The sequence below is a fragment of the Purpureocillium takamizusanense genome, chromosome 6 (assembly GCF_022605165.1).
Source record: "Purpureocillium takamizusanense chromosome 6, complete sequence".
NCBI classification, from domain to species: domain Eukaryota; kingdom Fungi; phylum Ascomycota; class Sordariomycetes; order Hypocreales; family Ophiocordycipitaceae; genus Purpureocillium; species Purpureocillium takamizusanense.
The window spans coordinates 1,260,899-1,275,058 of NC_063073.1; the positions used below are offsets into that span (position 1 = coordinate 1,260,899).

The 14,160-nt window shown below is 59.9% G+C and overlaps 4 protein-coding genes across 4 annotated transcripts; 2 read left to right on the top strand and 2 right to left on the bottom strand.

The window, feature by feature from the left end:
- Positions 1-98: 98 nt before the first annotated feature.
- JDV02_006856 (uncharacterized protein) lies at positions 99-422 on the top strand (the record flags this gene model as incomplete). Its single annotated transcript, XM_047988290.1, has 1 exon — positions 99-422. One exon carries the CDS (start codon positions 99-101, stop codon positions 420-422), a length of 324 nt encoding a protein of 107 aa, XP_047844283.1.
- A 2,314-nt stretch (positions 423-2,736) lies between these two features.
- Positions 2,737-5,525, top strand: VPS62 (Vacuolar protein sorting-associated protein 62). The gene has a single exon (XM_047988291.1). The coding sequence runs from the start codon at positions 3,319-3,321 to the stop codon at positions 4,933-4,935; it is 1,617 nt and encodes a 538-aa protein (XP_047844284.1). The 5' UTR covers positions 2,737-3,318; the 3' UTR covers positions 4,936-5,525.
- Positions 5,499-9,339, bottom strand: JDV02_006858 (uncharacterized protein). The gene has a single exon (XM_047988292.1). It carries the CDS (start codon positions 9,087-9,089, stop codon positions 6,261-6,263), a length of 2,829 nt encoding a protein of 942 aa, XP_047844285.1. The 5' UTR covers positions 9,090-9,339; the 3' UTR covers positions 5,499-6,260.
- A 1,452-nt stretch (positions 9,340-10,791) lies between these two features.
- On the bottom strand, positions 10,792-14,056 carry JDV02_006859 (uncharacterized protein). Its single transcript, XM_047988293.1, has one exon. It carries the CDS (start codon positions 13,364-13,366, stop codon positions 11,699-11,701), a length of 1,668 nt encoding a protein of 555 aa, XP_047844286.1. The 5' UTR covers positions 13,367-14,056; the 3' UTR covers positions 10,792-11,698.
- Positions 14,057-14,160: the final 104 nt, after the last annotated feature.

Consider the following 14,160-nt stretch of genomic DNA (forward strand, 5'->3'; position numbering starts at 1 on the left):
ACAAGTTACGTACCAATAATCGATCATGGCGTCCTCGTTTGAGCTACGAAGTACGCAGCACCGTTTCGCACCGTTTGTTGGGCTCCTGATGACGGAGTATGGCGCGACAAGCACGTGCAGTCCAACCCACGGATACTTGGCAGGACACGGCAGTTGGCGAGAACAGTGGTCGTTGGCTGCGACATGAGCCGCAGGGCGACCAGGGCGACAGGGCGTCCCGGGACCAGGGCATGAGACCGGAAGTTGAACGAGTGCAGCGAGTCGACGACGCGGCGGACGCTGCGTGGGCTCACGCATCTGCATCTGACCAGGCGGGCGGCTCAGATGACCCGCCTCCTCGAATCATTGGGCCACGCGGCCGGCGTCTGCATCGCAATGTGGCCAAGGTGAACAGCGGCCCGGCCCCCGCGAAGCTTGCATGACTGGGCCAGGACAATTCTTTGTGCTGTACGGCCAGAACAAGGCGAAAGCAGAATTCTGGCGGTCAGGATGTCTCTCACGGTCCGGTGATGCCCTCACGTTGCGCAATGTGTGGACGAGCAGACTCTACAGCGAGTGCCGGACGGCCGTTTGGCGATAGGCGAGGTGGACCAGCCTTGCAGATCGAGGTGGTGTCAAGAAATGGACGCTTGGCCATTCGGCGTCGCCATGTGGCATGCAAGACGACGATGGTTCGCCCGGCGGCGCGCACGGGGACGGCAGACGGGGGAGGGTTTGGGCTCGTCGGAGAGACCTTGGTTTGGGATCGCTGGGTCGATGCAGCGGGCTCTCTTGTACTGGGGACTTGGGCTTATCAAAGGGAGTACCACGATGAAGCTCGGAAGCATTGTATTTCTTAATGTCAAATCCAGGCGACGTCGAGCCTGCTGCATGGCCTGGCTTGACTCTGTTGATGCATTCTGGTCTGGCGGTTGCCCCCGCCGTTAGAGCTGCAGCGCGCTTCCAGGCTGGAACTCGAATGCTGCGGACCCTAAAATAAAGAAGTCACTAACTACTGCACAAACAACCACCCACCGCCCCAAAGAGCTGCCGCTACTGCTGCACAGAAGACGGGCCGGCAGTCCAAGATTCCAAAGACACCAGGTGTCTTCCGAGCACGAAAGCAGTCAGCACTCCATGTCCACTTGTCGGAGTCCGAAGTAAGTCCCGGCGTCGCGCAAGGCGCATCGCACAAAGGACGCAGGCCCACAAGCACACAGGCGTGGCTTTCAACCTACAGTACTAATGTGACGAACACAAACCACGACAGGGCGTTGGGGATCAGCAGCCGAGAAGGACCAGAGGGACGGACGTGCGGACGTTCCCGCCGCCCCCCGTGACCGAGACGCAAGTAAACCGAAGCATTTGAACTGCGAACTTGGCCCGCCCGTGCAAAGCAGACGAGGTGTAGCACGTCTGACAACGATACCAACTCGTTCGAAGTACTGCAAGCAGGCAAACAGAGTCAGCCGGCAACCACTGCTGGGGAGCGGGGGCGGGCAGGGCCAACAAGGGTGCCATGCCGCAAGCCACGCTGGCCGACGTCAGCCAATCCACTGCGGGGGTGCCAAATCCGCCTGCTGGCACTTGGGGGACGAACAGAGAAAGGGTGTCTGATGATGGGGGGAGGCCAGGCGGCACCACAGTTTTGGGTTGGAGGGGCGGCGGCGGCTGCATGACTCGAGTCTCCGTGTTTTGTTTTTTGCTTGGTTCCGTGCGCGCCGTCGTGCGCCCGTGGGCATGAATGGCAGTGTTGTATGTACATGGGCTATTCAATTGGGGTCCTGTGTTGGTCTGTTGGCACGATGATACCCCGCGATGTAGCAAGCAGTCGACGGATGACAAGCAAGCAAAGGGCGGCTTCTTCCCGCGAGCTTTGTCCGACTTATGCTCCGGCTGACGCGGGCTGCGCAGCTAAAAGTCGTTTCGTAAGCCAGCGGGAAAGTTGCTACGTACTGCTACTAATAATGTGCATATACCTGCTTGGCGCCTCCTCAGACGCGCATGTGTCGCTGCAGGTCCGGGGCTGGATGATGGCCGCCGCCGCCGCTCTCTGCACCGCCAAAGGAGCCCTGGGAGCGGACGGGTCGCTGGCCGGTTTCCTGTTTGGGCCAACGCGGGCCCGTCCGGGCGGTGGAACACCCACCTCAGGCCGCGGTGGTGCTGGGTCGCAGCGAGTTAGCGGGCGCCCTAGAACGGGGATCCAGGCGCATCGCCCGTCCAGAAGGGGATCCATGGATGCCGCCAGTGCTGATGACGGGGAGGGGGAGAGATGGAGGGAGGGGGACCCTAGAGGAAAATATGGCCCCCGGGCGCTGCGTGGTTGACCACGCTAGGGTTGGCTGCCAGTTCTGGGCTGAGCCGGGCTGGGCTACGTACCACCCGGGTGACACGGCAAAGGGGGGGGGGGGCTACTCACTGGCACTGTTGAGGCGCTGCGTTGCGTTGCGACTCATGTAATGAATGGGCATGGAATGTACGGAGTACGAAGTACCTCGATACCCTCCGAGATCTTTCGTGGTGCACGGTGGGCGGGCAGTGTGTGACATCAATCGACGGAGCCAGTGGCGGGGCATCTGGCCGGCTCAGTACCGCACGCAAGGTACCTCGCTTGTCCGGCGGGGCCGCGTACCACCCCTGGTACCGGTACATCCGGGCCAGACCCTGACTGGCCGGCTTGGCCTGACATGCCTGGTCTGGCAGTCTCCGTTGCCGCAGCCCTAGTAACGTTAGCAGGTCCCCTTCCCTTGCCTTCCTCTTCCCTCCTCTCACCGGACATCAAACCGCTTCTCGACTTGCGCGTCTGGGCCGGACTCCTTTCTTTCCCTTCCCTCACCAACAACACCCGCCGGACCGCCCATTTCCGCCACACCCCTCTCTCGTCTTCTCGACTTCCGCTCGCCGGTCGTTCTTAACCCATCCCGTTCGTGATGCGCATATAGCTGGCCTATTCCCACTCCCGCCTCCGTCAGCGCTTCTCCGCCCGCCTACTGCATACAAACGATTGCGCTTGCGGCCCGGCTGGCTCGGCCAACTTCCTTCGTTTACTGCCGCAACACGAACGGCCCGTCGAGAACCCTGCCTTTGGCCTGCCCTCGTTTGGCATCACCTTCTTCGCCTGCCGCCGCATCGACCCTGGTGCATCTCGTCGGCACTCTATCAGCACTCACGCCCTCAACATAGGAGACTTTCAGCGCCCCGCTGATCTATTCACCCAGCAGTGCTTTACCATATACAGGCCCACCATCTCCTTGACGTTGTGCGCCGGGGCGCCCTCACCCTCGACGACACCCGACTCGCACCGCATCGCAGGCCCCGGCCGCCTCGCCACCGCCGGCCATGTATTGGGTCCGACGCGGCACCATCCTGGTGTCGCTTTTCCTCATCATCTCCTTCATCGCCTGGTTCGTGCCTCGAGCCCTTGACCCCACGAGGGTGAGCCCCGAGCGAAGGGCACGCGACCGCCTCTGGGTCAACAGTAGTCCCTACTTCTGGGACCGCCAGCTATGTCGTTGGGTGAGCATCTGCGGCCTCAACCACCTGCGGCGAGATCCTGCCGCCCTCTTCAGGCCCAAACCGTCCGTCGGCGGCGATGATGGCGATGACGAGGACGCCGGCGACCTCGCGTTTGGAGAGCTTCGCCGTCGAGCGCTCGCCGCTGACTTCTCGCCTCGGTCGTGGGAGGAACCCGACGACCCGTCCGAAGACTCCACCGGTGCCTATGTGCGGCAGCGTGCTGACACGAAGCGCAATCATACCGAGAGACGCAAGATACTCAAGGACATACCCGACTACGTCACCAAGTACGCGCCCCTGGTCCACCTATACTCGGGCGAGCAGTTCTGGCCGTCCGATATTCGGGAACACATTCAGCACATGAACGTCTCCGTCAACGGCGAAATGCTCAACTCTACCAAAAAGTGGACACTCAATAACCTCAACAAACTCAACGAGCACCGTGGCTTTGTGGTGCTGCACAGCCTCGACGACGTCGAGACCCGGCCCGAGTGGCTCCACAGCCACTTCAATCGTCCAGGCCCGTACCCCGACAACGGCGACGAGCACCCCATCGTGGACGACGACGACATGCCCATGTACCGCAAAGAGCACACCAGCTGGTTTGACGTGGACAAGCAGCACCCCCTGCATCGTATTGCCGATCCCCGGCCACGGACGCACCGCCGGCAACCCCGGTCCGAGCCGCCCCGCCTCGCGCGTCGCGGCCACAAGCCCGATGCCGACGGCTACTCCAAGGCCCCCGCCGTTCTTGTCATTGTTGACAAGGGCTCCGGTGTCGTCGACGCCTTTTGGTTCTTCTTTTACTCGTACAACCTCGGTCAGACGGTCCTCGGCCTCCGTTTCGGAAATCACGTGGGCGATTGGGAGCACTGCATGATCCGCTTTGAGAATGGTGAGCCGCGGGGCATCTTCTTCTCCGAACATGAAGGAGGCCAAGCGTACGCGTGGGATGCTATCGAAAAACGCGGCGTCCGCCCCGTCATTTATTCGGCGGTCGGCTCGCATGCCATGTACCCGCTACCCGGCGAGCATCCTTATGTCTTACCGTTCCGCATGCTCAAGGACGTGACGGATAAGGGACCGATCTGGGACCCCTCGCTCAACAACTACGCCTATCACTACGATTATACCAAGGAAAATCGCTGGGACACGCGCGATCCTTGGGACGACAAGGTCAGCAGGGTGGGCAAGGTCGATTCGCTCGTCCCCGCCGCGTCCAACCCCGACGCGCCCACATCGTGGTTCCACTACCGTGGCCGCTGGGGCGACGAGGTCTACACCCTGGCCGACATTCGGCAATGGCGCCTCTTTGGCCAGTACCACTACGTCACGGGACCCTCGGGCCCCAAGTTCAAGCACCTGGATCGTTCCAAGCTGTGCCAGAGCTACCGGTGCCGAATCCTCTACAAGATTGACCCCAAGAGGACCTGGTACTAGCGCGTGGGGCGAGGGCTGTGTGGCTCGGCTCCTTGCATTGTTTTAGACCAATACTTGCTGTTCTGACTGCGATCAACTTTCACGCATTACAAGAGATAAAGAACGAGATACCCCTTCAAGAGTGCGAGTATCGGAGGATTTTCTATGGGTTTCATTGTTTAGAAAGAGAGGCGGGGCGCGTGGGCTGCTTAGAGGAACATTGAGATTTTGGGAGTTGGATGACACGCTGGACGGAAGGGGCGCATTGTCTTTGTGTGTTAAACCTTGTTGCAATCCGGAGAGAGGCGCAGTATCGTCGTGGCGGCGCTTGGTCAGGTGAATGTATGGACCACTCCGTTACTCCAGGCGGGAGGATGAGGAGCTGGGCTAGGCTAGGCTGGCAAGGCAGTCGAAAGTTGAACCGCCCTTGGATTTGTTCTGGATATCGTTCCTGCACACGCATTGGGTTACATCCTCGCAAAAATGTATACCAGACCCCACGGAATGCGAACCCATAGAGGGAAGAGGGGAGAGCTGGAGTAGGGATATCTCGTCGCTTCTTGCATGACGATTACGAAGTGGGCGTTTGAATATACGGGCTGTGTTTTTTCTCCACCCCTCACGAAGCCACACAGGTCCGTCGTGAACCAATGTACGTACGTATGCCCATTGTGCGTACAGACAGGCACTCACGCATGTGTGCATGCATGCATGCATGCTATAATACGTGCGTTCAGAAGCGGTGTCTTCTCTTCTTTCTTTCTTGGAGTGTAGTCTTGTAGATGTTGGTGGTACACATCGTACAGCCGCTCCGCCTCTCCGAACACTCCGTCCGTCCCAACTGTGTCCCGACCTTCTCCTCGAAATAGCTATGTATTTCGATGTCGTCGTTCCCCGTCCCGAACTGTTACCACTTTATAGCCCGCGCCTCCCCCCTGGGGTTCCATTCGGCTTCAACGACCCCCGTGACAGCACAACTTGTGATGACGGCCCGTTGCTAGTGTCCGGAAAATATCCAGCGTCGCGTGCTGCATTGCAAAACACTAAAGATTCCCCTGCGCGCCATATCCTTTTCCCCGCGCAACGTATATGAAAACGTATAATAAATAAAGCAGAGATGTCCCCGATAGCTCCGAAATCGCCGCTTGCTAGTACTATCCTTCCCAAAGACGCCCGCTCCTGTAAAGATCAATGTTCCCAAGTATACGATAAGGATAAGAGGCAGAAAGAGAAAGAGATGTAGCAAAAGATTGTAATGGTGGCAGACAACATTGCCAAACGAGCCATTTCGCGATCCACCTCAGGGTCTCGCGAAACATCGTTAGCCTTGCAAGTGAGATGCCAGCTCAATCGTCGTCCTCGTGAATGTCGAAGCCCGCATCGTCCCCTTCGGGCCACGCTTGGTTCTGGCTCGTGCTCGGGTACTCGGAGGGCTGGCTGCTGGCTTCGCTGCGTTGGCCGTCGTCTAGCTGTTCGTCGGGGTCAATGTTCTCTCCATCCGACGGGCGATCCCGGTTCCGGTCCTCGATGCCAGGCCAAGGCTCATCCTCAGGTAGGTGCCACTGCTGTGAGTCACCTGGAGGTTGACCGTGAGTCATAATGTCCTCGCTCGTGACGCTCTCCACTTCCTCCTCTTCTTCGTCGCCGTCAACGTATGATTCATCGGACGCGCTCTCGTAAATGTCAATGTGCACAAGGGGGTTTTCATATTCCGGGAGGTATTCCGTGGCCGTGCGTGCTACGCTGCTGCTCCGAACGGGTCGCAACTCCTGCAGCGGCGCATTGCTGTGAGGCGTCGCGTAAGCGAATGGCGTCGTGCCTCGGGCCACCTGTCGGTCGTTGAGCCCCTGCGGTATGGGGCTAGGCGAGGCAGTCCATCTTGGTGTAAATCGGTGATGGCTTGGGGAGCGAGTGCGACGCCTCTTCAGCACCCCAGCCTGCGACATCGCCCTGATGCTTGGCGTGGGTCGCCGGGTCTGGCCGTATGACGAAACGCGGCGTTTGTCGACGGGAGAGCTGCGGGCCTGAGCAGCGACCGGCAAAGACGTCGTACGAATGTGGGGTGGCAACGACTCGCGGCGCAGCATCGGCATGGGAGACTGAACGCGCTCGACAGCCGGGCTCATGGACCGTCTCCACGAGCGGCTATGAACCACCAGAGGCGACATGGACGCGCGTACGCGCTCCTGTCGCATGCTCATGGATGTATGCGCACTCGGCGGCTCGTCGAGTTGCTCGCTCCAAGACCAGTGCTCCTCCATTGCATCCGCTTCGGGCACCTCCTGTGACTCGGTGACATCGGTATAAAGCCGAGTTAGTTCCCGTACTCTTTGCCAGGTCCAGCCAGACTCATAAGCCTGGATATCCTGGAGATATGCGTTGGGATGGGTAATGAATAAGCGCGGCTCCGAGGACCTCATCATGACCGAGTTCAAGAACTGCACATCCCACAAGCCGGGAGTCATCATCTCGGCCGGGCTCAGGAAGCGCAGGCGAGAGTCTTTATGGATCTTGCGCAAGGGCACCCAGTTTTGCTGTAGGCCGAGCAATCTTACGAACCTGGGGTCGTTTGAGTGCATGCGTGGACGCATCTGCATCTCCCGGAAAACGTTGTCGAAGGCCGACTGAATCGCAGCCTGAACACTTCTATGATCCGGTGCTCTGACAGCTACCTTTTGGATCAGACCGCGGCTCCGCAGTCGCTTGTCGACGATGCTCGTGTTGCCGCAGGCCCTTGGCAGTAGCCATTCCACATCGTGTTCCGCGGCGGCCCAGTCATTGGGGAAGGGGGATTGCGAGCGGCGTGTCATGGTACTGTGGGTCATGGGAAGCTGTGTCCAATCTTCGTTACTAAGAGTGGCAGATTCAGGTTTGAATTGGTGAATAGACTGCCACAGCCTCTTCAAGGGGAAGGGTAAGAAGACAACCTCAACCTCCCAGGCGTAGTTGAGCGACGGGAGGTAGGATTGGAGATGCGTGACTTGGGCTTGAAGGGACTGAATTTGACTCATGACGTCCTGAGAATGAGCTGCGGTCTTGCTGGTGGTGCTGGTTGATACTGATACCATGCTTTGCGTGGCGGCATCCTCATCACGACCGCGACGAACGTGGACCGCGCTGGCATTGTCATTTGACAACGTCTCAACCTCCTCGACTCTCGTCTCCAGTTCGGTCATTCGGACGTCCATGTTATCCCATCGTTCGTGCCAGTCCTCGTGGAAAGAAACCGTCTCCAATTTGTCAAGACGTTTTCCGTGGTCGCCAACGGCATCGGCCAGCTGCCGGATCGTTTCTTCTCTGACAGTTCCTGATGCCGCTTCAGCCCGAGGTTCCGTTTGAGTTGCTGTCCCGGGCCGGGACGCAGCGGCGTCCTCGTCGCCGTGGTCCACAAGCTCAAATGTCTCTGCCTGGCGGGCGTGCTCCTCGACGACGGGAATGAGCTCCATCGGCTGATCAGCAGGAGCCCGTGACTTGGCTCCCATGGCACCACTTAGTGTCTGCAGTCCCTTGCCCGCAAATGGCCGCAAGTACTTGGCTCGGTATGACGAAGTAGTAGAGCCTGTCTGCGACGGTAGTAGACACTGAGAAGGGATGGGCGGCAACACATTGGCAGTTGCTGGGGAGGGAGACTGGAAAACATCGCCCCAGGCCAAGGTATCGGGCATGGATCCGGGAGGGTTTGCCTGGGTCACCTGGCCTCCGGTCTGCCGGCTGTCCTCCTGAGGCATGTCGTGAATAAAGGAGAGGGGTCCGGGTCCAAAACTGGAAAACTCCATGCCCGGCACGGCAGGCGGTGTCTTAAGGGATATTCCCATGACCGGGCTCAACGGCTCCCGTCCGGTCCTGGGTCTTTCATTCTCCTGTCCGGGGTTGGGATTGATGACCTCGGTGGGTGGTCCGTCGCGGTCGCGAAAGCCCTGGTCGTGGAAGCAGGCATGGTGGTTGCACATGCACCAGCCGGACTGGTCCAGAATAGGACTCCCAGGAGCCTGACGCACCCAGAAGCGGCGGCACCCACATTTGGCGCCGTTTGCACCGGGCGTCAGGTCCACGAAGTTGCACCCGCCGCACGGTAGCGTAGGCGACATGGCGCCGCGTGCCGGAGCGGTCGCGTCATTGTATATATCGAAGAAGCTGGCGGCGGGGTGAGACGGGTCGAAGGGAGTCGCATCCATTGGAGCAGGCCCGGGGCGACCATGCTATGAGATGCGGAGGTCGTCGATGGCGCAGTTTGTCGGGGCTCGAGCGCAGGTTGAAGCGCAAGCAAGTCGCGTGTTGAGGGGACTCGCGAGACAAGCGGGCCCGACGGGTCGCACGCGGCCGGGGCCGTCTAGTTCATCGCACTGCGAGAGTAGTCAGCATCGGCCTCCTACTGTAGGCAAAGGCGCCGCCGGATGGCTATGAAACCTCGATCAGTGAAGCGACTGACCTGGCTGAGGATGGACTGGAAAAAAGGACGCGACGAGGGGGGCAGGTGGGCAGGGCGGGCGCTTAAATACGGGCGACGAGGATGTAAGCGGCGTTCCGGTTTAGCGCTGTTGCGGTAGGTGCGGGAAAGGGCGAGATGGGCTCGAGAATTGGCTTGGAAGAGTCGGCGGGCACGGTCGCTGGGACGAAGTGAGGCGAGTCGAGATGCAAGGTTGAAGGAGTGGTGTGGGATCGGACTCTGGACTGGGGGGGTGAGGGTGAGGAGGAGGGATTGGGCCGGGCTGAGTGGATGAATTGATGCGGTTCCGCTGCAGGTGCGGGTGCAAGTGCAGGTGCGCTGGGCCTTCCCTTCCCACCTAAGTTCCTGCCGATTCCCTTCTGGACCTGGACCTGATAAACATCCATCCATGAACCGACACCAGACCCGATTACCCTCTCTCTCTCCTCTTGGAGCCACCCCACCATAGGCCGCCTGCATTGGGAGCGGCCCCCGGCCTCGCTCGCCTCAAGGACCTTCGTCGGCCATTGGCTTCAAAGTGCCGTGTGGGTACGTGTTGCGGCACGCATGATCAGTCGCTCCAACGGATGGCCGAGTACTTCTGCGGCTACAGTGCAGCTTCTCTCTCTTCCTCAATATGGCAGCCTTTCGCTCTGATAGAGAGGCGTGCCCTTGATCTTGTGTCGGGCGAGGCAGGAATTCAGGGCCCTGTGGGCCCCCAATGTCCTGCCTGCGTGGCGAGGAGGCAGCCGGCGTCAGCGGGCTGTCGCCTGCGGCCATCTACCGCCAGGTTCACGACAGCCTACAGTATCTATCCTGTAGCTCCCCAAGCTCACATTCCGTCAAGAAGTAGTACTGTACCACAGCACGCAGCGCAGACAACTTGCCTTCACTGCCCAACCAGGTTGTTGTTGATTGATCCGTGGCGCACGAACCTCCAACATGCCCGCATGACGTTGACAACGTCAAGTCGGCACGCCATTGCCATCCAACCGTGATGCAGCCATCCATCCTTCCCTCGAGTCACCATCCCATCTCCCCGCAAAGGCTTGACTCGGCACACCCCCAGCAAACGACTTTGGATGCCTCCATCGACCGCACGCCACCCTGTCCTGTCCGCAAACCAGCGTCCGTTTGTCGAAGTCCTCAGGCACCTTTGCCGCCAACTCCTTGGAGCAGCTGCCCGTCCCTCCCTCTCTCCCTCCTTCCCTCCCTCCCTCCCCAGGGCACCCTTTACGCGGTGCGCGGTCCAGCAGCCACCGGACGCGACCCACCGAAATGGAACGGCCCCGCCATCGTCCCGTCCCGTCCAATGGCGGCACTTCAGCCCGTCTTCCCCGCGGCTTCAACCGCGTCGCGGGGCGCCTTCGTTCTTTTATTCGGTTTCCGAGTCAGGCCAGTCAGTCCAGGCTCACCTCACCATTGTGCTGTGCTGTGTGCTGCGCTATGCTACCAAGATTACCTAAGTACGAGCTATTATTTCGTGCTGCGCATGATTATTATGATTCTTATTTTTCTGGCCTGGCGCGCTCGTCACTGCAGCCATGCAGGTGAGCATACGCCTCTCTGACTCAACAGCGGTGTGTCTCGAGCGAGTCCATTTCCTTCCTTCCCTCCTTCCTTCGTCTACATGTTATCATCGGAATATTTGTACCCCGTGAGTCAAACCCTCGGGTGAGAAAAAAAAACCCCCCCGGTTTGACGCCGACTCGGGGGAGTGCGGAAACCGTGAGGCTGGCACCAGGCCCATTGGCTGCCCGTCAGCCATCCTATGAATAGGCCAGATGTGATCTTGCAGCTCACTCACTCACTGTGTGCAGTAGTGACTTGTGTGCAGCAGTAACGTATGTTTGCACCGCAAGGCTGCAGCTTCATTGACCGCGGCAAATCCCGTTGCAGCCTTTCGCCCCTTACACGCAATAGGCTGAAGATGAGGCTAACGCGACGCGAGCAGCGGCGCTTCTGCCGCCCTGGGCAAATGGCTGGCTGGCTGTGCATCTCGGCCGGGCCGTTCGTCGGCATGTTTTATTCGTGACGTCGCGCTGGCATGCTCCCGGGCCGAACAAGCCTCCTGAGTGTGGTCAACCACATTACTCCGACGCAGTCCCTAGTGATCTCTCCCAAAGCAGAGCGTCTTCATGCTGACCCAGAGCTGAGTCATGAGCAGCCGGATTAAGTTGCATGATGCCGTGCCATTTGCTGAATCTTGTTATGTGCTTTATATGTAATCTAGCCGTGTGCCTCAGCTCGCTCTAAATCATGAACACCGCCTATCCGTTGCTTCCAAGCCAAAATCCCTAAAATCCATAATGTTGCGTGTTGTACAATGGCAGCTTATCGCCGTCAGCTCGGCCGTGGTTACACCTCGCCCCAGCTGCCCATCGGCCCGTGAGGTCCTGCAATCGACCCGGTCCCCAGAGAGCCGCCAATGTCCCAGTAGTGTCGCGATGAGCAGCTGCTCCGCCGCGCGGACCGTCTCGTGCTCTGGCTAGCGCAGCTGCTGTGATGCCGCAGCGCTACCGGGCTCGATGGCATTGTCGCCTTGAATGCCCGCCGCTCGACTGGTCGAGAGCGCGCTATGAGAGGGTGGTGCTGCCGCACTCGTGTCATCTTGGCCGTGCTATCCTGCGCCGTCGGCGTTCCAGCGTGGGGCCCTGTCGAGGGTGTCGCCCCCTTAGATCGCGATGTAAAGCGTGTAATTAGATACCGGAACACCAGCTTGAAATCGAGACTCCTCTCCCACTCGTCTTTGGTGAAGGCATTTTCCATCGGTACATCATCCTTGGCCACGCTGCTTTCGTCGTCTCGCCGACCGGGGATGGCAATGGGTTGAGATTGTTGGTTCACCGTCGGCTGAAAGTCTGGCAAGGATGGCTGCGTGTGCTGCTCGGGCTCCGTTGCCTCTGCAGTCTGCGGCCCGTCCACGGACTCGTGAATGACTGGCAGGCCAGCATATGGCAGCGGCATCTGCTGCACTCTTAAATACGTCGAGAATGCACCCGGGTGATGCGATAGCTGGCTGACCAGCAGCCCGAGCTCCTGTGACAACCTCTCCAGGATCTGCACCTGCCAGGTAGAATCGCTCTCGACCTCCCACCCGCCCAGCTGTGACGCCCGGGGTGTCGTCGACAGCTCATCGTCCTCGGGAATTGCCTCGCCCAGCAAGATGGACAAGAGCCTGTCGTCGATGCCTAAGAAGTCCTTGACAACCTTGCGCGTGATTCGGGCCAAGATGCCTTCGGGCGGAGCCTCGGTTTGAATCGCATCTTCATCATGCCAGGTCATGTTATCTGACTCGCCATCGGCGGCTCGCTGAATGCGATGCATTGACGCTTGCGACTTGCGCCTCCGCCTCGTCTCCCGCTGGACCTCGTCCAGCAATATGCGGCTATGCTCAAGGCGCCAGGCCTCGATGCGCAGCCGCTTCTCTTCCTCCTGATGCTGCCCATAGTCGAGCTCGAGGTGGCCACGCTCAAAGCTATCCAGCCTCCGGCGGACTCTCCGAGGGTTGAACCTCTCAAATTGGTAGATGTGGTCCTGTGCCTCTCGGCTGAAGACGGGGCGGTCCAAGCGGAAGGATCCGAGTCCATCGTGTGCGGGGAAAACGGGAAGCGCCAGCGGGCTTCCATGGTGGGAACGCGCTTGTGCGCCAGGAATCGATCGGAATTCGGGTAGATGGCTGTCTAGGCTGTCGAGTTCTGTGTCGTCTTCGACGGAGACGTCGTCGATGGCGGAGAAGGAAGCCGACTGCCTCGCATCCGTGTGTCGCGCCGATCTAGCGACGGTGTTCAGACTCCCAAGTTCGCTCAGTTGCGAGCGTCCCGGTGTAACCAGCGAATGATCCGACTCGCTGAGATACGAGGTCGTGGTCACCTCGGTCGGCGGGGAGAAGAGCACCCAGGTCTGCGACTCCTCCACGGCCCGCTCAGATGACGGTCTGGCGTGAGTGGTCACGTCATCGGCCTCCGCATTAGACGGGCGGGCGACCCGTTGAACGGGCTGACGGGCTGGTTGCTGGAAAGCCATGACGGTGATGGCCTTGCCGCTGCGACGATGAGGGCCGACAGCGATGAGTGTCTTGGTGACGATTCGTGCGAGTAGTTGGGGAGTCTGAGGTGGTCTCCGGGGTCGGGAGACGGGGAGGGGCCAGCGGCGACGCTATATGACGGGGTAGCAGTCCCGCGCTATCGCTAGGTCGAGTCTGATAAAGAGCGGTTACGTCGCCGTGCCTCGTCGTAAGTTTGTATGTATTCCCACGCACCACCCTCGGACGAGTCGGAAAAGCCGGGTGTAGACCGAGTAGGTCCGTCGAAAGAGGTTGTTGCACCGTAGATAGGATGGATGCTGGAGGGAAATGGGATTCCACAGGGGGCTGTCGCACCGGCGGTTGGTGCTGATGCGAGCAAGATGAGAGAAAAGCAAAGGCAGGGTAAGCGTGGCCGGAAGTGGCGGGTCGACAAAGCAAGCAACCTCCTACTCCCACTTTGAGAAGGGGGCAAAGCCGCGATAACCACAGCAGCACACGGCGAGGGCGCGCGCACACGCAGATGGGCGGATGACGAGATGGTTGGGCGGATAAGACAAGGGCCTTTCCCAAGGATCCTGTCGGTTTGTTGAGGGTCGCCCCATCCAGCCCAGTAACTAATGAATGACCCGTGTTGCACTGCAAGTGCAGGGGATGAGGGGCAACCTAACACTCGGGCACGCTGTTCTGGCCCGTAGCCCTGCGGGTAGGTACCTACTACTCAGTACTGTACCTGATGCGGCGAGCCGGGCAGCACTCAAAGGGCATCGTCGCCCGCGCCGCTCTATCCCTGGCA

Excerpts from the sequence above, each read along its gene's own strand:
- VPS62 (XM_047988291.1), top strand. The coding sequence starts at position 3,319 with ATGTATTGGGTCCGACGCGGCACCATCCTGGTGTCGCTTTTCCTCATC.
- JDV02_006858 (XM_047988292.1), bottom strand. The coding sequence starts at position 9,089 with ATGGATGCGACTCCCTTCGACCCGTCTCACCCCGCCGCCAGCTTCTTC.
- JDV02_006859 (XM_047988293.1), bottom strand. The coding sequence starts at position 13,366 with ATGGCTTTCCAGCAACCAGCCCGTCAGCCCGTTCAACGGGTCGCCCGC.